Here is a 25,899-nt window from a genome sequence, read left to right as displayed (position 1 = left end):
GACGTTAATGTGCTGCTATTGTAGACACAGTCATGCAGTGTATGTACAGGGTGGGCCATTTCTATGGATACACCTTAATAAAATGGGAATGGTTGGTGATATTAACTTCCTGTTTGTGGCACATTAGTATATGGGGGGGGGGGGGGGGGGGTTTTCAAGATGGTGGTGACCATGGCGGCCATTTTGGATTCAACTTTTGTTTTTCAATGGGAAGAGGGTCATGTGACACATCAAACTTATTGGGAATTTCACAAGAAAAACAATGGTGTGTTAATGGTGTGTCAATTGGTTTTAACGTAACTGTATTCTTTCATTAGTTATTTACAAGTTTCTGACCATTGTAAAATGTGTTCTAGGTTCTGCCCATTGTGTTGGATTGTCAATGCAACCCTCTTTTCCCACTCTTCACACACTGATAGCAACACCGCAGGAGAAATGCTAGCACAGGCTTCCAGTATCCGTAGTTGCTATGTATACTGGAAGCCTGTGCTAGCATTTCTCCTGCGGTGTTGCTATCAGTGTGTGAAGAGTGGGAGAAGAGGGTTGCATTGACAATCCAACACAATGGGCAGCACCTAGAACACATTTTATAAGTGGTCAGAAACTTGTAAATAACTAATGAAAGAATACAGTTAAAACCAAGCACGCCATTGTTTTTCTTGTGAAATTCCCAATACGTTTGATGTGTCACATGACCCTCTTCCCATTGAAAAAAAAAAGTTGGATCCAAAATGGCCGACTTCAAAATGGCCGCCATGGTCACCACCCATCTTGAAAAGTTTCCCCCCTCCCATATACTAATGAGCCACAAACAGGAAGTTAATATCACCAACCATTCCCATTTTATTAAGGTGTATCCATATAAATGGCCCACCCTGTATAATCTCCATATAAAGGCATGAAATTAAATGAATGTAATGCTCAATGTAAGTTGTCAGCTTGAAGGTGGTAAATTCTCCCAGCACTTAGCTGTGTGTTCTATGGAGAGGAAGAGACTGAATCCAGTACATTTGGAATGAGTTGGAGTGGTGTTTAATTGTGTACTCACACTCGGGCCAGTTAAAATGTACCGTGCAGGAGAACGGTTCTCCTCTCCTACCCACACCCCCCGCTGGCCTGCGCTCACACTACGCTTTCTGTTCCGGCCACAAGCAAAATTATATCATCAGACAGTGACTTTTATTTTGAAAAAAGGTACTTTTGCGCTGCATAGTGGAGTTCAGAGTTGTACATTATGGCTTATTGGAGTTGTTCTGTCTGCAGCACTCTCATAGATTTATCGTTTTGCTGCGCTGGGTTTTCCTACTGCACATGTAAGAAACATTTTTCAAAGGCAAATAGTTGCAAATGTTAGCAAATATCTCAGCAAACACTAAAAATGTTTCTGTTTGTATGTGTTTTTCAGGATTAATCTGTTTTCCTCCAGTGCATTACATAATCTTATATATAGTACAGTTGATTCTCAATGTACTGTTTGGAAAAGTCAAATAATAGCGCTAAGTTAAGATGCTGTGAGGATAGCTTTTAACTTTATATTTCTGTCTGTGAGGAGTGTGGTGTGTTCTCCCTGTGTCTGCGTGGGTTTCCTCCGGGTGACTGTCTGTGAGGAGTGTGGTGTGTTCTCCCTGTGTCTGCGTGGGTTTCTTCCCGGTGACTGTCTGTGAGGAGTGTGGTGTGTTCTCTCTGTGTCTGCGTGGGTTTCCTCCGGGTGACTGTCTGTGAGGAGTGTGGTGTGTTCTCCCTGTGTCTGCGTGGGTTTCCTCTGGGTGACTGTCTGCGAGGAGTGTGGTGTGTTCTCCCTGTGTCTGCGTGGGTTTCCTCCGGGTGACTGTCTGTGAGGAGTGTGGTGTGTTCTCCCTGTGTCTGCGTGGGTTTCCTCCGGGTGACTGTGTGTGAGGAGTGTGGTGTGTTCTCCCTGTGTCTGCATGGGTTTCCTCTGGGTGACTGTCTGTGAGGAGTGTGGTGTGTTGTCCCTTTGTTGAAGGGTGAGCAAAAGGGACCAGGGTGTTCAAGGGGGCGGGGAGCTGAGACTCTGTAGACTTGTTAAAGAGTATAATTTTATGTATTAAACTTCAACAACATAGTTGAATGGTTAATGATACATTATAGTTAGATTTGACCAAATAGGGTCACCTTATGTTCCTGCAGCAATTAGGGGTCAAACCACTACTTAACTGAGACTTTTAATTCCATAAGAAATGTACTTTCTTTTCAAATCTAGCCCTTACCTCTCTACTACATTGTCCTCCTGTCAGTGCCCCTCTCTTACGTTCCCATACAAAGCACAGAAACTCTCTGTTAGAGTGTGGCCCCGGAAGCAAGAGTTTAGCACCACAACAGACAAACACACAAACAAACACAGCATGCCAACAGAGGGAGAAAGACCCATTGTTTCAAAGTAAAAGTCCCCCCTCGGTCTGAGGAGGTTAGGAAAACATTTCGCCGAGCGCCGTGTGGTCCGGCCCCACAGGATGTTTGGCCCTATCGCCAGGATCAGGTTCCTCTCTCAATATTATCTTATTTCTGAATCCTCAGAGAGGGTCTGAGGCTCTGTCCCTGGGCTCTGGAGGTGCTGCCTCCTCAGGAATGAAAACTTTAATTTAATTATTTGCTCATAACTTAGGCCTACATATTTGTTTTGCAGATAATCCGTGCTTATGTATTAAACAGGGATGGGATTTTTAAACCAGCATGATTTGTTTTCAGACTTTGCACAAGATTAAGGACATGACTCATTCAAGAAATGCACTCATTCATGGTCAGAACTAGGACCGTGGAATATAGGGATACCTCTTTTTAAAAAATAATAAAAAATTCCCTCATTAACTTTTACTCAAATATCAATTCACAAAAGTAAGCCACCCACCTCAACTTTATAATGCTAAGTTTATTCATTGCATTTTTTGTTGTTGCTAGCCGCGTTGGATGTCTGTTTACTGACGTAGCAATCATGGGCAGTGTTCTCCTCCGAGCATGTTGAGGTCTGAAGATGTGTTAGCAGTAGTTTAAAGCCTTAAATCTCCCAGCGTGTGAGTGGGGAGAGACCTGTCAAGTGTGGGACTGGAAATTACTCAAATTTAGGAGAAATGAAAACCACAATTAAGATTCACAACAGGCTAAAAGCCATTTAAAGCAGAATTCTAGAATTCCAGATGAAAATCTTAGCCGGTGTGCCATCAACTGTCTATGTTCTGTAACCCTGACAGTGGGTGGGTGCTTTCACAGGGAAGAGCTGAGGCCAGTGTCTGATTGAGGATGCTGAGAGAGAGCCTGCCGCAGAGGTAGCAGAAATGAACTGTTAGGAGTGATACGCATTGATTGTAGGGGCTCTGTTTTATTCATAAACCTCTGCCCAGGGCTCAGCACTATCTGGCAGGTGAGGCACTGGTTGTATTAATACAACTGTGTTTTTCTGCTCTCCGTTTTGAGAACATTCCTTTTTGACACTGTACTTACGCCTTTGCCATTTTCTTTCTCTGCAAATTTTTATTTTTTGGCACTCACTGTTAAAATAAATAGACGGTTTATTATTTATCCTTTTTGTTTGTACAGTGTCAAGGATCAAAGAAATCAAAAATGCATTCTGTCTAATTGTGCATTGTGTTAAATGCACCGCTGATCGTCTGTTGAATGCATAGAGTAAACAAGCTTAAAAGTGCTTAACAGAGATGGATGTGGAATCTTATTTAATGCTTCTCTTCTGCTTTTCTTCAGCACTGAACGAGCCTACCATCGACTATGGTTTCCAGCGGCTACAGAAGGTCATCCCCAGACACCCTGGAGATCCTGAGCGCTTACCAAAGGTCAGCACGGGTCTAATCACTGGGTTTACGAGTGTTTTAGCAAATATCCTTCTCGCTATTCTTTTCAGTCTCCAGCCACGATGCTTCTCACTAAAACAGAAACAACAAAGTCATAAAAATTAATACATTCTGAAAGCTCAGTGTAAAACAGTTAAATATCATTTAAAATCTAAAGCTCACTTTTTAAAACTCCATATCCACTCCAGTAGAAGCAAGCTCCAATTATCCTTGAATTCAAGGCTCTTGGCTTATTCTCTCTCTCTCTCTCTCTCTCTCTCTCTCTCTCTCTGTCAGCCTTTCCCTGACTCTCTCGTTCACTCCCTTGCCTCATGAAGAGAGAGACAGACCTAGTTGTAGAGCATGGTCGTGTGTTTGTTTCCCCTCTGAGCCCTCTCCGCTTCAGGAGGAGCAGCCTGTGTAAATGAATCCTTTGGGAGCAATAAATAAACATTACTTTATCTTGTTGTTCGTGTCCTATACCCCTGAGCCCCACGCAAGCTGCAGCTCTTAATAGACTAAAAAAAGAGTAATTATGGCTGGGCTCGTTCTCAGTAGGCCCAGACCTGACCTTGTGCTGTTAGGGAGAAAAAAGGCATATTAGAGCCGGACGATTGGTATTCACTGTCCATGACAAACCACATCCATTACACCTGTAACAGCACTGAATTAGACTGAGAGGTCAGCACACAGTACATCAAGCCAAATGCCCAGATACAAGGCCTGGCCAGATACACGAATGATTTAGTGCAGAACATCTTTAGAAAAATGAATTTGAGCTAAAGAATTTTGCATCGTTATAAAAATTCATTCATTCATTCATTGTCTGTAAGCACTTATCCAGTTCAGGGTCATGGTGGGTCTGGAGCCTACCTGGAATCACTGGGCGCAGGGCGGAAACACAGCGGGGAGGTGTTGCCAATCCTTCACAGGGCGACACACATTCACTCACACTCACACTCACACCTACGTACACGCAGACACAGGGAGAACACACCACACTCCTCACAGACGGTCACCCGGAGGAAACCCACGCAGACACAGGGAGAACACACCACACTCCTCACAGACGGTCACCCGGAGGAAACCCACGCAGACACAGGGAGAACACACCACACTCCTCACAGACGGTCACCCAGAGGAAACCCACGCAGACACAGGGAGAACACACCACACTCCTCACAGACGGTCACCCGGAGGAAACCCACGCAGACACAGGGAGAACACACCACACTCCTCACAGACAGTCACCCGGAGGAAACCCACGCAGACACAGGGAGAACACACCACACTCCTCACAGACGGTCACCCGGAGGAAACCCACGCAGACACAGGGAGAACACACCACACTCCTCACAGACGGTCACCCGGAGGAAACCCACGCAGACACAGGGAGAACACACCACACTCCTCACAGACGGTCACCCGGAGGAAACCCACGCAGACACAGGGAGAACACACCACACTCCTCACAGACAGTCACCCGGAGGAAACCCACGCAGACACAGGGAGAACACACCACACTCCTCACAGACAGTCACCCGGAGGAAACCCACACAGACACAGGGAGAACACACCACACTCCTCACAGACAGTCACCCGGAGGAAACCCACGCAGACACAGGGAGAACACACCACACTCCTCACAGACAGTCACCCGGAGGAAACCCACGCAGACACAGGGAGAACACACCACACTCCTCACAGACAGTAACCCAGAGCTAACTAATAACCCCAGGATCCTAGAGCTGTGACACTACCTGCTGCGCTGAATGATACTATAATATTCTTAATTATCGCATAATGAGAAATGTTAGATATATACACTACATTTCAGATGATTCAGGCATTGTTTGTACAACGTGTATAAATATGTATAAAGTGTGGTGTACTCTTATGGGCTGAATCTATCTATTTATTTATTTATTTATTATTATTATTTTGCATTATATTTTTATAATAACATCCAATTATGCAAATTGACAGAAATTGCATCGGTTGATGCTGCTTTTCTGTCCAGTTATTTAAATATTTATTCATATTTTTTTAGCACATTTCCCCACAAGCAGTTGTCAGTCAGTGCAGGTGCTCTATAGAACTATATGTCATTGTTACATTGATTCAAATTCAAAAATAAGGAACAAGTGACAAGTTACAATAAAATACATGACCAAAGCTGTCTATATTAAGCTTAATAGGATATATATATTGTGCTTGTAGGAAATTTGTGATGGCACAAAATGACATAATGAACTCATATATTTCTAAATATATAAATTATATCTAAAGCCTTTCCACGACAGCAGAACAACTTCCATGTTGCTTTCTCAAATCTCTCTCTCTCTCTCTCCACCCCCCACCCCCCTCCCTTCTCATTTGCCGTTCTCCAGCTGGTGCGAGGAGGACAGATCTACAGGCCTCTGTCAGTGTGGCTAAATAGAGCCACAGTGTTTGATCTCTGTCCCTAATTTGCCACATGGACATTGTCTGCATGCTTTCCACTGCAGCCACAGCCTGGATCTGCTCTTGCGCACAAACGTTGGCGCACACTGTTGTTTTGACCCACTTACATTATATTTCTTATTTGGTTTTTTTTTGTAGATACTTTTTTCAGCATTTCTTATTAAATGAGAGACATTAATAGAGATTTCTTCCCCATTTACTGTGGCCTCTACTCGTACGGGAAGGATTCAGATTGAATGTTAGAACGATGAAGTGAATACTTTATTTGAATCAGCCACGAGAGCATAAGTGATCTCAGGTACTGATGTTGGATGATTAGTTCTGGATCAAAGACACCATTAATCGCAGAAGTACTGGGTGGAACTCAATCACCCCAGAGAACACACAATGCTAGGAGCCTTTACACCTCTCCAGATGACACATGGCATTGAGCATAGGCTTATGTAAATATGGCATAGAACAGGGGGTCACGGAAAGACGGACCACGGCCCGGGTCTGCACCAGGACGCTGTCCTGTCCGGACCTGGACCTGTAACTGATAAGCTATTAAGAGCTGTTTAACTTTGAACAGAGTGTGTGTTTAAAGCGGTGTGACTCTTCTAGTCGTTACGGTTCAGGTTTAGCGCTCCAGGAAACTCACCGACCAATCACATGCGTTTCTGCACAGCACACGTGAGGCTATTGAGCCAATCAGATTGGTGCATTATGATGAGCGCTGTGACTCGAATGAGTGACACACCCAGGGCAGGGCTCCAGTTGCGCTGTCCAGGGGCCAGTAAAAACAGCCCAAAAACAAGTGTCTGTTGGGACAGTTTGGGGACGACAGTGTTGTGTGAGATAGAAATAAAACCAGAAACATTAAAAATAAAGGAACGATTACAAGTTGAAATTCTCATAACGCTGAACATGGATTCTGTTTATGGGTAATGTCCTGTCCTTCAGTAATAAGAGCCAATCAGATCGCTGGATATGTAAAAGCAGTAAAGTGCAATAGTCATTAGGGACTTTCCATTAATGTGCATTTGTTTATTTCAAAATAATGTTTTATTATTTATAATTATTTATAAATCTCCACTTGTTGAAATGTAACTGAAAGTGTCATTTGATTTGCCATTCAGTTGGTAACTACATAAAATTATACTAGAATTATAAGGCTATTTTAATGTACAGAGTATGGCAAGCTATACATTACGTTCCAGACCTTGGTTTGAGTAAATGTTCTGTAACTGGACCTTAATGAATTTTAATGATTTACCACTGCCCCAGAGCATCCGTGATTTTAAAATAAAGATTATAAAAGCTGCCTGCTTTTCAGGTGTTTTTAGAATAAAGTCATGACAAGCAGAACACTCCTAAGTTCTGTTAAAGAGGCCACCAGCAGACTGCTCACAAACCCAACACATTTACTGCTGGGCTCTCTACATATCTTAAGGACAGGAGCAGTGAGATTTCTCTCATATTAATGGTAGCCTAGTTTACTCTGTGTTTTTAATGTGGACTTGTTCTAGGCTCGTCTCGCTGGGTCTGGTGATGAATTTGAATGCATTAGGCAGGTCATGACCGGGGTCAGCCGTCACATCTTTCCCACTGTTTTTCAGCATGGATCAAAAAGAGTTCGCTCCCTGGAGAATGTTTTTAACAGCGTGCCATATTTTTAACGGATTCCCTCACTCGTGGTTATAATGAATAGATCTGGATGGCCACCAAGCAAGCCACAGTACGCATGCGAATGAGACGAAGAGGAAAAAACACCCAACCGTCTTCCCTTTCACAGCGCTATGTGTAGAGTCAGGTGCTAGGGAGGTCCCAGAGGATGCGGTTATTTGTGGGTTTTGGGTTTGTAGATGGTTGGTGCAGTAGACCATTCTTGTGCCTGTTTAAAGAGGGGGACAGAGACCTCATTCAGTCTGTACACACATTTTTGCAGTCACGTTGTATGTTTTAGAGTGACTCTTCCAGCCAAGATCCTGGGATGGAGTTGCTGTTACTGTTGAGTTTTAACAACGGCCTGAAAGCTGTCTCAAACTATGTTTGTTATTCACAGTTCCATCAGTTGGAAATGAAACATGATTGGTTCATTTTGCTGTCGTTTCTTAATCATGTCCATGGTTAATCTGACAGATTTGGCCTTTGAATTACCAGCTCTAGAAATCCGAACCTGATACATGGCCAAAAATGTTTTGTTGAATGTTTCATAAATTTGACACTTTTGTTTCCAGCCAAAGTTTAACACGAAAGAAGAATAGTACAACAACACTTGGTTCTACTTGGTGTGCGTGGTCCTATAAACTGTTTGGTGCATATTAGAGGAATACTCTGGAATAATTCAACTTCATCTGTCTGCCTGGTAACGTCAGTTTTCATGGATAATATTTTGGACACATTTACAGGTTTTTTAAACGTTGCTATAGGCCTTAGAATGTTCCTATTGAGTTTTTATATCTCATCTCTATTCTACTGTTATACAGAAAGTGCACTGATTGCATCTAATACATCTACCATTTTAAGCCCATATTATTGTCTCTTCCAGAAAAAGAAAAGGTGCTGTACCTTCAGGGAACACAAATGGCCCTTAGGACCACCATTATACCGTGATAGCACATCACCTACACTGCTTGTACCTTTAAGGAAGAATGATATCCAGACAGGATATTACCTAATATCTTTATAAAAGTAATGTTCTCAAGTACTTGGCTGTACAACATAGATGTCTTCTTTAGGAATATATTCTAGAAGTCCTGGTAGAATAGTTATCTGGGTCATTTTAAAGAGGACGCACACCAAAGAGAAATGCACATTGCATGGAAATAAACATGTAGCAATTCAGCCTGACAGGGTGGCATGGTGAGGGTTAAGGTCCTGGCCTCTAACAGGAAAGAGTAGAGGTGAGAGAGAGAGAGAGAGAGAGAGAGAGAGAAAGGCATAAAGAGAGAGGAAGGAGAGAAAGAGAGGGATCCAGGTGATCCATCATGGTGAAGTCAGCTGTCCGGGGCAGCCTTCTCCTGGGTCAGCCGATCGAAGCCACCACCACCCGCACTTTATTATTGCTCGGCCAACAGTAATTGAGTCACCACAAGGGGGAAGAAGCAGTAGGAATAGAGAGGGTGAGAGAGAGAGAGAGGGAGGCCAGGTAGCATGCAGAGAGGAAGGTAAATGAGAAATCATTCCTGTGCGTGGCTCTGAATGGCCACTAGATTGTAGCGACAGGGCTGATGAGCGCAGATGGATTTTACCCTCATTTTGTGTGAGTAGTGTAGGTTTTAGCCCTCTCCCTCTATCTCCTTCTCTCTCTCTCTCTCTCTCTGTTTGTCCTCTGCTAGCCCTAACACTCACAGCCAGATATTAACAGTGTCGGGCCGCTGGGCCTGGCTGCTCATTTCTGCACTATCGATTTTGCCCTTTATTGAGGTAATAACAGTTTGTTGACGGCACTTCTCTCAACTGCTGGACTCAATCACAGGTGAGGGGCATGCGAGGAACAAGGCGGGCTAACTTGTCTCCCTCAATCACTGGGCAAACCAGCCAGCACATTTGCCAAGCAGTCCAAAAAAAAAACGGTGCACATTAAAAACTGCTGAAGTATTGCGTTTTATTGGAGGGTACTTTGAAAGCCACATCACCGCAAAACATCTGCTTTTCACTTAAGTCTCAATAAGATGCTTGGCTCTGCTGCTTGATGATGTAATGTGACAGCACTGATGAGTTTATTTAGAATTATATTTAAGATTAAATAGCAGCTAGTCTTGACAAATCCCGTGGTTCCTGATCAGTGCTTTATGAAGTGTTTGATTTGATTTAATAATAGAGGCCAAATTAAGTTTCAGAGCAACCTTGCGTATTTCCAGATGTGAAGTACCTCACACTCACTCACTCGGCTAATAGTGTTGAGTATCAAGTGTTCAGTGCTGGGTCTACACCTTCGTAAATGTAGTCTAGACACTAGTAGTACTATTAGAACTTGTGTAGCTTTTAGGCTACAATCACACTACCAGGCTGAATCAGATTGTTTCCTGTGTGGACGTGTCTTGAGTCACTTTCATACGTGGTTCTAGATCGAATACGAATCCCATTCATGGGCATGTGACATGGATATGAACAGTCAGATCAGATGTCATGCCTCTTTTCGCCTTTACGCTTGTGATTAGTGCTTTGGTCCTCAGCAAACACCGGCAGCACTGCAATATAATTTTTTTTTTTTTAATTTCTAAGTACAACACACTATGTGAATGGAGAAACCGTTCTTATGTATCTTTCACTGTGCTGAGGTAGGTGTGCTGGGGTTCAGCCAATCTCACACATGATGTTAATATGTGGTGTTTTTGTTGGTAGTGTGTATTTCAGTGTGTGCATGTGTGCCATTTTAGGGACAGATTCTTTCACACAGATCACTTGCATCTATGAATGTGATCCATCAAGACACCCAAATCCGATCAGAGCAAAATATCGGAATTGATGAATGAGGCTTGTAATATGAACATAGTCTTAGTGCTTCATGAGAGCTGTGCTGTGCATCAGACGCAATGTTTGTCCTCGTTACTCTTTCTCAAACTATATTGCCGTCACAATGAGTCGTAATCGAACTCCAAAACTGAATTTCGTCCAAATCGTTCAGCTCCAATAGCAAAGCCAGTCGATGAGGAGGGGCTAGCGAGCATAAAGTGGAGTCCGTGTTTGTGTGCGTGTGTTTGACAGAGAGAAATAGAGAGAATCATTTGAAGAAAAGCCCCCTGATTGCTCAGTGTGCGTAGGAGCTCACATCCAAAGCCGCAGCTTCGCTCGATGAGTTTGGCTGAGAGTCAGTGTGGCCAGTCTGTGGCCTTGTTTGTTCCCTCTCCCGCTCTCCAGTCTGTGTTTGTTCCCCACATTTTCCCTGTCACTTCACATCCACCTGATCCCCCCTTGGCCACCTCCACAGGGCCCAGGATTCAATCTGTGTTCCCAGGAAACAGCGCTGGTCACTGGGGAGTGGCGTGGGCTCTGTGCTCCCTCTTCACGCTCCAGTGGAGAGCCAAAGTAAACAGAGCTTTCTCAATATGCATCTGTGTGTTTCTCCAAAGCCAGCGGATTGTTAAACCCACCCAGTCGTCCTAGGAATGGTCAGCAGAGTACAGTTAGGTTAGTTTGTGGCATTATAATATAAAAACAATTTCAAAGTCCCTGCGTTCTCCGCTGACTAGCTGCAGCAGATGCAGACAGACAGGTTGTTATTGACTTTCAGAAGGTAACCTTTGAGGCCTGCAGAGACTCAATATGAATTATGCAAGAGAGCTACATTAGTTAAAGAGCAGGGGGACGGATATTTATGATGGACAGATATTGATGGATGGTACAGATGGGGGAGAAGGAGGAGAGGAAGTGGAGAGGCAAAGATGGGGACTCAAGGATATTTGATTGTTGTTTAGATAAACATGGTATCTTCACATTGAGTGATACATTCAATAGAATGAACACACTCAACTCTACAGAAGTCAAAGCCCTCGGCATCACCTTCTGTCCTACTTCACATGAGATCCTCTGGGCAGTTCCAGGTTTCAGTTGAAGCTGAGTCGCATAAATGATCAGAGAAGTGGTGTGTTCTGCAGTAAACTGTCAATTAAATTCCCCTACCATTTTGCAAGGTAGTTATAAAAGTCTTTCTCCTGTAATGTACTTTACATTACAGACGTAATAACACTGTATACATCATTATTACTCCAAAAATGTACAAACTGGCCTGGAGGTTGAACCTTTTAAATAACTAATTCCTTTGAGCTCTTAGATTTGGTCATGTTTAGACCTTCTAAAATCCAAGATCGCACATTATATATTAGGTGTGCAAATAAGTAGTATAAAGTAACTAAGTAACAGTGGCAGATGCTGGTCTTTCAAGGAGGGGAAGCTCAATTTCGGCCTACATCATAAAATGTGTCGGTTTATTTATACGTAAATTCTACCCTCCGTTCCTTTTCAAGATAATGATCTGTGCCCCTGTCGTACCAACAAGGCGTCTTTTCCAGGGACTTGACTAGTGTCCTCTCAATGGCCAGCAGAGCTAGGCTGCTTAAACGGCCTTGGCCCATGTGAAGTGTGTCCGCCTGTGAGTGCTTTGTGACGGTGGAGGGGCTCAGCAGCACCCGCTGGACAGAAACTGCGATAGAAGTCAGAAAGAGTGATAGAAGTCAGTCTCCAAACACAAGCAGCTACAAAAAACCCACCAGAAATAGAAGCTCGATTTATCGCTAGTCGTTTTTAACAAAGAAAATGCCGCTAAGAGGATTAAGAAAGTCTCCGGTTCAACTCAGAACAGAATGAAAATTTAATGCTCCCACGGATCTTTACACCAAAGGATCACTGATTCGCTCATTTCACTGTCAATCAAAAAGGGATTCAGCCTCAGACAGATCATCCAATCATCATGCAGAAGCTGAGCGTCCGGGCCAGCCGAGGCCAGCGCACTGCCCCATAGACCCCCAGAGACGCTGAGCGTCCGATGGGCGGGACAAAGCCCAGCATTTATCCAATGACTCGTCTCGTTTCGCTGCACTTCGCTGCTTCGCTATTGAACTCTGTGGATGCTCAGCGTCCTCACTGTTTAAAGCACTGTGAAGCTGCGGGAATGATTGAGAGGAAAGCCGCGTCTTTACCAGTGATAAGAAGCTGATTCTGAACAAAAGTTGAGCGCGTTGTAGTGCATATTTATTCAATGACATGTACACACAACAGTATATATTTGATCACTTATTTTTGACATTTTAGGGGAAGCTGAGCTTTCCTTGCAGTCTTAGAGCAATCGCCACTGCTATGTATGAAAAATGGCAAGAGAGAAGAATGTATTCATTACTGCATTTGAGTTCCATCAAGAAAAAAGCACTGCAAAAGCATTTGCATCCATTTATTCTGCTCTTGGTGATAATAATGTACACAGAACATGTGAGTTTTGGAGTTTTGGACGAATTGAAGGTTTCTATGTTAGTGGTCATGAATGTAGTATATTGTTACTTGCTTTTTATATAAAATGACATTTTAAAATAAATATATTCATATAATGAAAATAATAATGAAAATGGTCGTTTTTAATATTACACAACAGTTAACATAAAAGGACAAAACGCAGGAAAATGTTTGAATCGTTATAAAAGTGTTACACAACAATGTTTTAAAACCTATTTGTATGTGACAAACTGGCTGCTTCAAACCGGAGATAAGAGCAGATGGGTTCATTGTCACTGAAAGGAATGGCTCAGTGTATGAGAGTTCACATTCATCACAGGGCTGGTGTGTGTGTAAATAATTCTGATATTACACACCAGTGTGGTCACCGCTTGATGCCAGCCCTTAAATACACACTGATAACAGATAGACATCACTCAGAGTGTGCGGATCATCTTGCATATGATGTTTCTGTACGCAGGAAAGGAAAAGAACGAATACTGTGTTTAAATTTCAGTGAGAGTGTAGATCTGGAGCTTTTTTGAGAAGGCTTCCAGTGGTTGTTGGAATATTCAGATTTTCTTTAAGGAATTGGTGACATTCATGTATAAGAACCTTAGTGAGGTCAGTAGGACTGCTGTTGTGTGATTAGTCCTTGAATCATTGTAACGGTATTGGCTGCAGCTTTATAAATCCAGAGAATACAGTTATGGGGGATTTATACACCTCCAGCCTATACTTGCCCTGAGGACATGGTCCCATTACATTTGATACGTTTCTATGGAGATTTTACAAACTGTGGACCACTGTTCACAATGGAACATCTGTGTTCACGTGGATGCACCTTCCCTAATTTTATTAATACATTTAGTGAGGCAAGAGATCCATTTCTTCACTGTCCAAAGAATAAGGTGAATCTCCAAAAGAATGTGTTTACAGGAGAAGGACAAATCTTCTTCATTTTCAATGGAAGTCTATGTAAAACGATTGTGTTCATGAAATAGTAATTTCGGAGCATTTCTATTGGTCGATTCTTTCTGAAATGACAGCTGCTGTGTTCAAATAATGCAGTAAAATTTACATCCACAAAAATGGAGATCCATGTTGTTGTTTTGAGAATGATGATGATGTATGACTTTTTACTATAAGCTCCTCCGGCTAAAATGCGAAGCGGAAGAGGAGAGACTTGATACTCTTTGTGTATCAAATAGACGGGCCTTTGTGTGTGTGTGTGTGTGTGTGTGTGTGTGAGCGACACTCACTGGACTAATGAAATCAGAGCTGTGGCTACACTCACAGCCTGTGAGGTCAGAGGAGAAGGAAGTATGACATCATCACTTTGCTTTTTTTTTCCACGAGGGACGGCGGTGACCCGGCTGGTGTTATGGCTCTAATAGAACATTAGGAGATGATAAAATTGCAAATGAACAAGCACTGGAATAAATTTGTCATATTTTTACAGGCCCGGCTTCCCTGTAAATGTGCAGCTGCTGTAGCCTTAACATTCCAGATGTGACCTGGGCGTTATTTCATTTTTTCAGCAGTGCCCTTCCCTAATGAACATATATCACATTACAGCCATCACCGTTTACGCACAGGAACACAGTCCATGTCCGGAGAGCATTAATGACCTGCCGGGGCTGTGAGACGTCTGATATCATGCATCACTCCAGTGCCGCGGCCTGGGGCTCGGACATTCGCGTTCAAACCCGTGACACGTCTAACGGTCCTCATTAGTGAATCCAACTGCTGTAAGGTGCAGCCGTTGTGGACAATAGGGTACATTTACACACACAGTTGGTATAATCTCCATAGAGAAGCTTGAACGGACATGGGAGTGCACACAAGAGCTCACCGTGCCCACTTCCAAGTGTCGAATAGAGGGCTATGAAAATGTTCCTACAGCTTCTACACTACACATTTGGATATACAGCGTTCCTCATTGTGTGAGGGTACAGAACACACAGGTTTATAGGAATTTGCCCATGGACACTAAAGCTGAAAAGGACTTATCTTAGGGGCTGAGTGTGACTGTAAGTTCTCAGTGTGGCTGTGGAGTCAGGTGCAGAGGATAGAGGGCAGAATCAGGCTAATGATGCTCTGACTGATAGACAGCAGCTCAGACAGGCAGATCTAGGATCAGGTTTCTTTCCTGTTTACCGCTCCTGGCTCTCGCTCAGTTCTTACTGGAAGCCCTTCTGCTCGCCCAGGAAATGGCTCTGCATCCAGACACAGGGCCACCACACACAGCCCCGCGCTAATAGCATTTATTTGTTTATCTGGACAAACTTTTGGCCTCTTCCTTATTGGATTTGTCCTCTCAACAGATCCCTCCCCCCCCTTTGCAAAATTGTAATGATGGAAGACAAATGCGTGCAGAGATGCAACTCTGTAACGGGTGAAATGGAGCTAGTAAACATGCAGGAAACAGAAGAATTACACATTAAAAATATCATTTTAATTCTGTCTAATCTATAATCTAAATAATTGGGGGGAAAATGCTGTTATAAGTAATGAAAACGTAGCTATTCGTAGCACATTTTCTGTGATGTAAGAGCAAACTCACAAATCAAATTAAAACTCAGATTGTCAAATTGTCTTTCAGTTCACTGCCTGGAAAGTCACGCTACATTAAGTTGGTAAAAGTCAATTGGTGGTCTCCTTTTTTGAGAACCCTATTAGTACATTTAAAAAAGTTTCACAAACTTCTAAAATAAATAAGTTGACAGAACCAGGATTTGTGTTTCTTAGGAAGCATATCTTAGGAAGTTCATTCAAGTCTAAATTTTAAGCCGGATTTTTTAGTTTAAACCTTAAGGTCGAATCCCATTTCACCATATGCCCTACCACTTAGTCCTACCCCTCCAATTTTCTTAGAGGTATGGTGTCTCAAGCTAGAACTTTTCCAGCTCCACCTTAAATGGTAAAGCTATTACACACTGGGATCTGATCCCAACAGATTTACAACATTAAAGGTGGAACTGAACGTAAATGTAAAAAAAAAAAATCCAAATAAGAGCTAGGAATGGGCAATTATATATGATCAAACACTTCTGATCCCCTACATTTAATTAAAGTCCAGCAGTGAGGTTGCAGCACTGTACCCTTCATCTGATATTACTGCAGACTGGTAGAGCTGCTGCTGATGTTTTAGGCTCTTGAAGGGTTGTCCCATTTTGTAGGCCAAGATTTCTACAACTCCTTCATCCTCGGTTCCAAACAACTTAATGACATTCAAAAATGAATCTTCTCAGTGCCAATAAAGGCAGTCTTCTTTAGGGAAATAAAACTGGTTCTTTTTTAGAAGCACTCCACAATTCTTTTGACAGTTTTTTTATATTTAAGATTTTTTTTTTTTTTTTTTTTTTTTTTTTTTTGTGGGAGCGAACCTACTACCTCTAGGAGGAGGAGGATAGATAAGTCTCAGCTTTGCTCCAGCGGGGGATCCAGCCGTGGGCTAATGCCTCCCATCTCTTATGTTCTTGTGTTCTGGCACTGAGAGAGAGAGAGAGGGAGCGCTGGAAATATAGAGAGAAACGAGAGAGACGAAAGACAGACGGAGGCACACATCCATACTAAAGCAGCACTTTAGGCCTCCCCAGGCCCCTGAGCCTCCCTCAATCACCGGGCCCGGCCCCCCCTGCGAAGCGGCCCTAACGAGGGGTTAACGCAGTGGCAGCGCTCCCATTATTGAGTGAATTTAGCACCTTGGACAGCGCACTAAAAATCTTTATTGCTTCTCTGACCCCCTCGTCATGACCGAGCCTGTGTGTTGCATGGGGGGCCTGGGGTTTAAGTGTGGTGGGGGGGGCTTACGGTGGCGGTGTGAAGGGGCTCTGATTGAAAGGCAATATGTCGACTGGCGGGCGGGCACACATGCTCGGGGGCTTGTTCTCAGCGAGGGTTACACTCAGAGGGTGAGAGCAATTTTCTGGTTGTCGCGCAGCGAGCACATTTCCTCGGCCCCGGCGCATTAACTTTTAAAAAGGGTTCCTCGGGAGCTCCAGGCGTCTGCTTCGGAGGGAGAAAAATGAAGAGAATAGAAGAGGAATAGAAGATGGAAAGGAGAGGGAGACATGAGGTGTGGGAGGGGAGGTAGGAGAAAGAAAATGAATACAGAGAGTAAAGAACACTGTAAATAAATGTTTAATGTGTGGCAAGGTATGGTAATAAATAGGTTTCTGGTCGGGGAAGTGAGAGTCGATTACCTGCGAAGAGAAGGGTGTCACACACACACACACACACACACACATACACACACACATCCATCGCCTTCTGGCCAATACAGCATTAATTTACCTACACAAGCCTTCTCCATCTGTTTTACTGTATGTTTGTGTACATGTTTTATACATGTAATGGACTGTGTTAGAACTAGGTAAAGAATAGCAGCCTCTGTGTGTTATGAGGTGTGTGTGTGTGTGTGTGTGTGTGTGGTGAATGCCTGGTATGCTGATGAGGCTCATACAGCTCCTCTTGGAAGTGAGTGTGTTATTCATTCATATAGAACTATATGGTCCTCATATACTGCTGTATTACTGACCCAGGGTCTGTACCGTCACCTCATACACTGGCTGTTTTTCTCCTTTTTGCTTTGTTTTTTTCATTGTCTTTACCTTCATTATACACAGATCAACCATAACATTCAGACCACCTCCTTGTTCCTACACTCACAGTCCATTCTCTCAGCTCCACTGTCCAGAGAGGAGCACTTTGTAGTTCTACAATTACAGACTGTAGTTCATCCCTAGTCCTGCATTCATTGTTTGCTCCCTTTCACCCTGTGTTAGTGATGTTTGAGTGTGTGTTGCACTGGTACAACTGGATCAGACACAGCAGTGCTGCTCGAGTTTTTAAAGTAGTCTGTAATTGTAGAACTACAAAGTTGAGAGTATGGATGGTGAGTGTAGGAACAAGGAGGTGGTCATAATGCCATGATCGGTGTATATCCAGGTGTTTGCATACACTCTTTATAATGAGTGCATTTATCTACTTGAGTGTAAACGCTTTGCAAACACAAATATTCAGAGGTGCATGCTCAACTCTGTATAGAAAAGTATGAAAAAAGAAAAAGAATGGGACACTCAGGAGCTGACTCTAAGGTCTCCATGTCCAATGGCAAGTGTGGGGTAAAGGAGTGTAAAGTGATGGAGCTCCATCCTTGGAGTGTGTGTCGCCCTGCGAGGACTGGCGCCCCCTCCAGGGTGTGTTCCCACCTTGCGACCAGTGATTCTGGGTAGGCTCTGGACTCACCGCGACCCTGAACTGGATAAGGGCTTATAGACCATGAATTAATGAATTTCTTGTGCCCTTTATGTTGTAGTTATTATTTTCCATGTTTTAAAATCAATGAGAAAATCATTTAATGCCATTTATGTCTCTCTCTTCAATAGGAAGTGATTTTGAAGAGAGCAGCAGATCTGGTAGAAGCCCTGTATGGGATGCCTCACAATAATCAGGTGAGATTAAAATAATAATAATAATAATAATTTTATGCAAGCGTTCTCCTAAATAGGTAGATTACATAGATCCAACTTTATTGTGATTGCTCAGTAAAACTACAAGGTAATGAAGAGCAAAAATGTGCACTAAATATGAATACAAGCAATAAAAATGTATACACAAATTTGTATAAACACATAAATAATTATTTGCAGGACTCTGAGTGTTCCTTTAAAATCTCTTTAAACCAACAGCTTTAATGTTGGCTCAACACCACAAGGGAAGACATTACCCTGCGTTTCTTTGCATGAACTTTAGATAGTGGATGTGAGTGATCAGCCAGAAGATTACAGCCATCTCACAGTTTTAAGACAAAAAAAAGAGGGCAGCTCTTACACAAACATGGACCCGAGCCTTTGAGTGTTCTGTATCAATGGCTGGCACAGCTGGAAGGGGCGTCGTCTCCTATAAGTGAGGTCATCGATTGAGGAGCTGAGTGGGAGTGGAGCGATGCTAAATTATTTAGACACACACTGAATGGGGGTCCACCTCTGGTCATCTCTGCTCCCAGAATCCTCTTCTCTATCCTCTCAGGCCTTGTCATTAGAACAAGAGTAAATTGTGTAGCGTAATTGTGAAGGCCCCTGCTGAGCACTCTTGGTGTTTGTGCTGGAATCGTTTCGCTTTTCAGCATCCGATGGATCTATTAATCATAGCTTTCTCTCAGTTATTCGTCATCACACAAACCTCAGATTAACCCTTCAGTGTTTGGACAGACTTTGTTAATGATGGTGTTTATATCTATCACAGAACAATTGATATACTTTCATTATATTGTACATCTATAAAAAGATTGTAGATTTTGTCTCAGAGCTAAAAACAGATGAGATACTGCAAGTGTGAAACATATCTGTGGTAACTGTCCACCCCTTACAATTCAGCTTAATGTTTTAATGGAACACTAGATCACATTGTGAGGCTCTACTGACCTGTAATAGGGAGAATATAGCCTTTGTCATTCCTACTCAGGGCTCTGCAGAAAGTGCCCCATGTAACTTTTGGAGCAGGATAAGAAACCAACCCCATCCCCCTTGATTTCAAGACAGTGCTGTAAACGTCAGTTACACTCTGCAGCTGTCTATAGTGTTCCTTTAATGTGTACACAGACATTCACACACAGTTTGTTTAATCTCGATTGAAAAGCATGACATGAAATGGGACAATCTGTAGCAGCTACATTTGAACCTAAAAGCACAATGTTCCGTGTCCTGCAGGGGTATAAACCCCCCCAGTGTTAGTCTGTGTGTTCTCTGGAATATTCTTTACTCAGAAGAACAGTTGTATGAGCATCTATTGTAAGGAATGTTTCCTGACCCGATGTGAGGTTTTATTTTGGTTTTGTTTTGGTTTTTTTCAGGAGATAATTTTGAAGCGAGCTGCAGACATTGCTGAGGCCCTTTATAACGTCCCCCGGACACACAACCAGCTGCCAGGCCTTGGTAACAGCTCTGTACACGCCGGCATGATGGGCGTCAACTCCTTCCATGGTCAGCTCGCCGTCAACGTGTCCGAGACAACGCAAGCGGCCAATCAGGGTGAGCGTATGCCTGGGACCTGATGCTTCTGGGTGTTTACAAGCAGACGTTGGATCTGTTTTGGAAAATCAGGAATGCTGAATGTATTTTATTATAAGGACCAGACACATATGTGATAGTGTAATATACAATATATTGCTCACACTGTTTTTTAAACTACGTCTCGCAAACCTCTGGGACTTTATGAGAGCTGAGGCCAAAATAGCGCCATATGAAATTAATTGAGGATAGTTTCATAGACAGAAATGCCCATATGATTATCACAGATCAGGGTACATGAGTGAATATCATATGAAGTTGTGAGTCTCTCTAAATCTGTGTCAAGACGACGATAGGCCTTTTCTCTAAGCGTACAAACCATAAGGCAAATTTTCAGAGAAATTACGAGCATAATGCAGTTTCCCACGGTGCACTTTTAGTGTCTAGTGAGCTACATATGTCTCTATATCAGCTGAATGTCTATGAAAATGCATAGTGCGGGCGTGTGTACCAATTATTTATAGTACTCTGTTTCCCATTGTAGTGAAACTGTTTTTTTTGTAGTGATTTTCCAGTGTAGGGAGTAGTGATTAGGGAATGTAGGTTGTCAAGATTAGGGAATGATATTTAGCCTGTTGGGTTGAGAGAGGTTCAGAGAGAGTTAGGGAGACTGAGCTTTATCTGAAGGTAAAAAAAAAAAGAGACAGACAGGAGATACACACGCGAGGCCTCTCAGAAGCTGGCGGCTCCCTGTTCTCCGGCTGCTCCCTGTTCCCCTGCTCCCCCTAGCCCTGGTGACAGTGAGTGATTTGTGTAAAGTCAGCGGTAATCCATCAGGATGAAAGCGGAGGCTCGACGAGCGCTGGCTTTGTAGCAGACAGCGGGGAACTCCTGGAGCGAGAACTTCCTGCTGCTTTCACCCATGTCAGCGTTTAACGCACTGATGTATATTTATAGTCCACAACCCCCCAACCTCCCCCTGCTTTCTTCCCACCTCCTCACACTGCATACACTACTAATAGACAGGAGAGGTTTTTTTTTCTTTTTTACCTTTTTTTATTGACAGGAGGAGTGTTCTTTGAGATCACTGCTTGTATAATCTCAATTGTAAAGCTTGAAGCAGCTGCACATGAGCATAAGGTCACGTCCGATGCCAAGTCACCGTGGCTAGTGCCCCATTATTGGGATGTGAAAGGAGTGTATGAGAGGCTCCGTGTATTTATCAGTCTCGCTCATGTTATGAGCACAATTTTGAGAAGTATAGACTATAGGAGGAAATCACACACCTGCACAGACCTCAGGGCAGAAGATATTTGGAGCAACCTCTGTCCTGAACTGGGACAACTCAGGAGCCATCTGCATGAAAACAGACTGTGAGCTGGCAGACTGAACCCCAGCAGAAGGGAACTTTGAGAACAGGGCTATATTTAACACCAGTCTTTCCCTCTACGTAGCAGTCTCGCCTGATATTGCACGCTATTGCTCTTGGATTTTTTGTGAGAAGCTTTACATGCTCTGGATCATCTGCTTTAACACATGCACAGTGCCAAGGGTTGACTAGAAGGGTGTAAAGCAGAGGTCTTTAATTCCAGAACTTTGATCCAGGATTTTAAAAGGGTCAGCTGGTATGACACTATAGCTGTAACTGCTAATGAAGCTGACTGGCCAGGTATAGCGTCATATCAGCTGTCATTGTTAAATCCTGGCCAGTGTTGGGCTGTGGAACAGTGGAGCAGTTAAGCGTTAGAGCTTTAATAAAAATAAAGTATTTGAGCAGTGTTATAACAGATTTAAGTTTACAGTTGTACAGTTCGGCAAAAATTACAAAATGTGTTGAGTTACTATCGGCTCTAATGTGCGTGTGTGAATGTGTGTGTGTGTGTGTGTCAGGTTTCAGCCGGAACACGAGCAGTGTGTCTCCTCACGGTTATGTGCCCAGTTCCACGCCTCAGCAGAGCAGCTACAGCACGGTTAGCACAAGCATGAACGGATATGGCAACAGCGGTATGACCACGCTTGGAGGATCCCCAAACTTCCTCAATGGCTCAGCCGCAAACTCGCCCTACGCCAGTAAGTATGGCAGCAGACCTCAGGCACATATACTCACACTTCATTTTATTATATCTAAAACCTTTGTAGACACCCCTGTGTGGTTTTTCACTTCCCATGTTGAACACAGGAGGTCAGTTGTACACAAACAGTGTGTGTGATCTGTAAATGAAATGGGATGCTCTGGAGCATCGACACATCAGCCTAAAGTCAAATGTCCAGTGGCTATTGTGAGTTAGGTGGGTATTACGCTCCCCAGACCCTGATGCTCTGTTGGTTTGATGCCACAACCCCTGTGGGCCGAAACTGACCTGATGAGTGAGTAGAACAGACAAATTGTGTGTGATGGCAGATCACAGGGCTACAGCCAGTAAGGGTGCGCCGCCATAAGAAGTATAATGGAGGCGTTTCCAATAAACTGGCCAGTGGATGTGCTGTCATCGCTGACCCTCCAAGCAGAAGAATTGATCGGGATGTCATCATCATCAATGTAGCTGTTATGTAAATGATGGCTCTAAAGCCGGAGATTGTTATTGTGCTGTTAGGGTTTATTCAGTAAAGGGATTCACTGTCACTGAGAATTAACAAGCGAAGCGCTTCCCATCAGACTGTAACGACAGGCTGTGGTCTAATGGTGAAATTCTCCGGCCTGTTAGAGACAGCTGTGAAAAAGCAATAGACACAGCCATTACTCTGCGCCTGTGTCTTTAAGAGCAGAGATAAATGCACTCCTTTTCTTTTCTAGTGTCAGGAACCAGCCCTGACCATAATGCCCAGCCGTTCGTATAACACCAATCTTCCAGCGCAGCTTCTAAATTAAAGAGTCTTAATTAAATCAATAAACTAATTGCAGGAGAAGCAATTCAATTTCGCTACTTTGATTCTTAGATGTTAACAAGTATTTTAACAGGCTCGGTGACTCCGCTCAGACACTTTCAATCAATGCGAGAGGGCAGGCTTTTGTAGGTTCCAATTTTCATTAATTGATTAGTTAGGCCTTCATAAATGGATTATGACATTATCAAGAGGGTTTTCTTGGGAAAGAGCCATAAAATTTAAGCGCAGGATAATAACAACAATAAAGGTAGAGCGTGATATCAGAGGCCGGCTGAAATACGGCAGCGCCGATTGTAAAATCGTTGAAGGAGAAAATGCTCTTAGTGTATTACCAGACAAAGGACGAGCCAATAGGGATGCGCTGACAGAGATTATACTGCCTCTCTGATAGTCCTGGACAAAGAGCTTTACATCTTAAAAGTTAGAGCTTTTCTCAGAGATTATATTACACTAATGATTAATGCTCTGAGATAACTCATATGTTCGGTGTTATAATAACTAAGAAATCGGAATTGTATCAGTTAAACAATGTTTGTAAACATTCATTCATTCATTCATTCATTATCTGTAACCACTTATCCAGTTCAGGGCCGCCGTGGGGTCCAGAGCCCACCCGGAATCACTGAACACAAGGAACACACCCTGGAGGGGGCGCCAGTCCTTCACAGGGCAACAGAGACACACACACATTCACACCTACGGACACTTTTCCACCTACCAACGTGTGTTTTTTTTTTTTGGACTGTGGGAGGAAACCCACACGGACACGGGGAGAACACACCAACTCCTCACAGACAGTCACCCGGAGGAAACCCACGCAGACACAGGGAGAACACACCACACTCCTCACAGACAGTCACCCGGAGGAAACCCACGCAGACACAGGGAGAACACACCACACTCCTCACAGACAGTCACCCGGAGCGGGAATCGAACCCACAACCTCCAGGTCCCTGGAGCTGTGTGACTGCGACACCTACCTGCTGCACCACCGTGCCGCTCCTCTTTGTAAACAATATCTTGACATTTAAAGATATTTTGCATTAGTTTAAATGACCAAGCGATTTTATTTTTAAATAATAGACAACATGTATACATTTATATTCAGTTCTTATTGGCATTTCTTTACCACTTTTCAGATACCAGGCTTTTCCCATTTTCACGTATTAATTATATTGTGAGTGTTATACATATGTCTCAAGTACAACACGTGTCCAAAGGTTTGTACATATTCTTTATACTTGAGTTCAACTACATTCATTACAGTGATGCAGCCCCATCCAATACTTGTGTACGTATGTAAATATCTCAAACCAGTCAACTGGAGTTTTAGACCCATATCTACACCAAAGTGGTTATGTGACTGGAAGCAGATTTTTTTATCCTTTGAACGGTAACATATAACAATAACACGAGATGATAAGAAAGTCCTATACGATGCTAATTGTCCGGGGCCTCTGTAGTGACTTCAGTCTCCATGTCCCGTTCTTCTTTGTTGTCTGTATGCTGTAGGACTATGAGGCATGTTCTCACCCATCCGCTCTCTCCTCACCTGTCCCCCTCTCTCCTCCCTTCCTTCCTTCCCTCCCTCGTTCCCGCCCCTCAGTCGTCCCCTCTAGTCCCACCATGGCCTCCTCCACCAGCCTGCCCTCCAACTGCAGCAGCTCCTCAGGCATCTTCTCCTTTTCCCCGGCAAACATGGTGTCGGCCGTCAAGCAGAAGAGCGCCTTCGCCCCGGTGGTCCGGCCCCAGGCCTCACCTCCCCCCACCTGCACCAGTGCCAACGGAAACGGCCTGCAAGGTGAGAGCCTCCACGCTCATGGCATCTAAAATTTGACCAAAGCAAAGTCAGTGTTTTGTGCTGATTTTCTATATTTCAATGATGTGTATAGTTCAGAATTCAAATTTTACAAAAATAATTGAAATGGTTATAGGCTTGAATGAATTTATAAAGCCTTTTATAAATTCATTCATGAGGCATTATACTGCATACAAAATAGCTTTCTATTAATAGCATAAACGTGAATAATTGCTTTAAGCTTTATAAATATATTCTATCATCGATATAAACTTGGTACCTGACCTCATTAAATGAGGTTCCATAACATTAACATTAACATTAACTTTAAAATACCTGTTTACTGTGGAACTGAACTTTACAGTAAGTTACAATAAGTTTTATAATGTTCAAATCAACAGTAGATACATTATAAACCCTTACACCGAGTACAAGATTCATTGGAACTGTACAGTGGAAGTTCTGAATTCTGATTTAAAATAAGTCAGTAGCTGTATTTATTCATTTTATTTCATCATATTGAATATCAATTGTAAACGAATGGAGTTAAATTTAGCATCACATTTTTTCACCTTTCCTACAAACTCATATATAAACTGGAAACACAGCTTTTATATCACATATTAAATATTACACTAGGCTACATCCTAGGTTTGTAGACTCCTCTTTAAATGAGTATGAGTGATTTACAGAAGAAATTTAGAAAGGAAACAGGGTGCTCTGGAGCAGTTGTGTGTGAGTCTAAGCTCATCATGTCAAGTGTTATTTGGAGGAGTAAAGAGTCCCCAGAATTGGGGCATGGACTCTCTAGGGTAATGGAGCTCCATCTAATAACTTTGAGATGATCTGAGATCTAGAGCTAATCACACAACAGCAGTACTAACCTCACTAATGTTTATATATATATATATATAGACCAGTAGTGGCTGTTACTGCGGCAGAGCGGCAAAACCCAATAAATACTCTTCATTTCAAAGGGAAGCCTGGTAAAAGCAGGTGTCTACAAACATCTGGCCACACAGTGATT

General features: G+C 43.1%; 1 protein-coding gene across 3 annotated transcripts in view; it reads left to right on the top strand.

The window, feature by feature from the left end:
- The window catches only part of ebf1a (EBF transcription factor 1a), a 96,700-nt gene that overhangs the window by 28,369 nt on the left and 42,432 nt on the right, over nucleotides 1–25,899 (top strand). For all 3 annotated transcript variants that reach the window (XM_066648895.1, XM_066648894.1, XM_066648896.1), the window contains 5 exons: nucleotides 3,715–3,803; nucleotides 18,566–18,631; nucleotides 20,032–20,209; nucleotides 22,079–22,258; nucleotides 24,681–24,875. In XM_066648895.1, coding sequence (XP_066504992.1) covers nucleotides 3,715–3,803; nucleotides 18,566–18,631; nucleotides 20,032–20,209; nucleotides 22,079–22,258; nucleotides 24,681–24,875 — 708 coding nt within the window. The remainder of the gene's footprint in view (nucleotides 1–3,714; nucleotides 3,804–18,565; nucleotides 18,632–20,031; nucleotides 20,210–22,078; nucleotides 22,259–24,680; nucleotides 24,876–25,899) is intronic.

Source organism: Hoplias malabaricus, chromosome 17 (genome assembly GCF_029633855.1).
Source record: "Hoplias malabaricus isolate fHopMal1 chromosome 17, fHopMal1.hap1, whole genome shotgun sequence".
Classification (NCBI taxonomy): Eukaryota; Metazoa; Chordata; class Actinopteri; order Characiformes; family Erythrinidae; genus Hoplias; species Hoplias malabaricus.
Note: the sequence above shows the minus strand (reverse complement) of the source record. Positions and strands in the feature narration are given on the sequence as shown.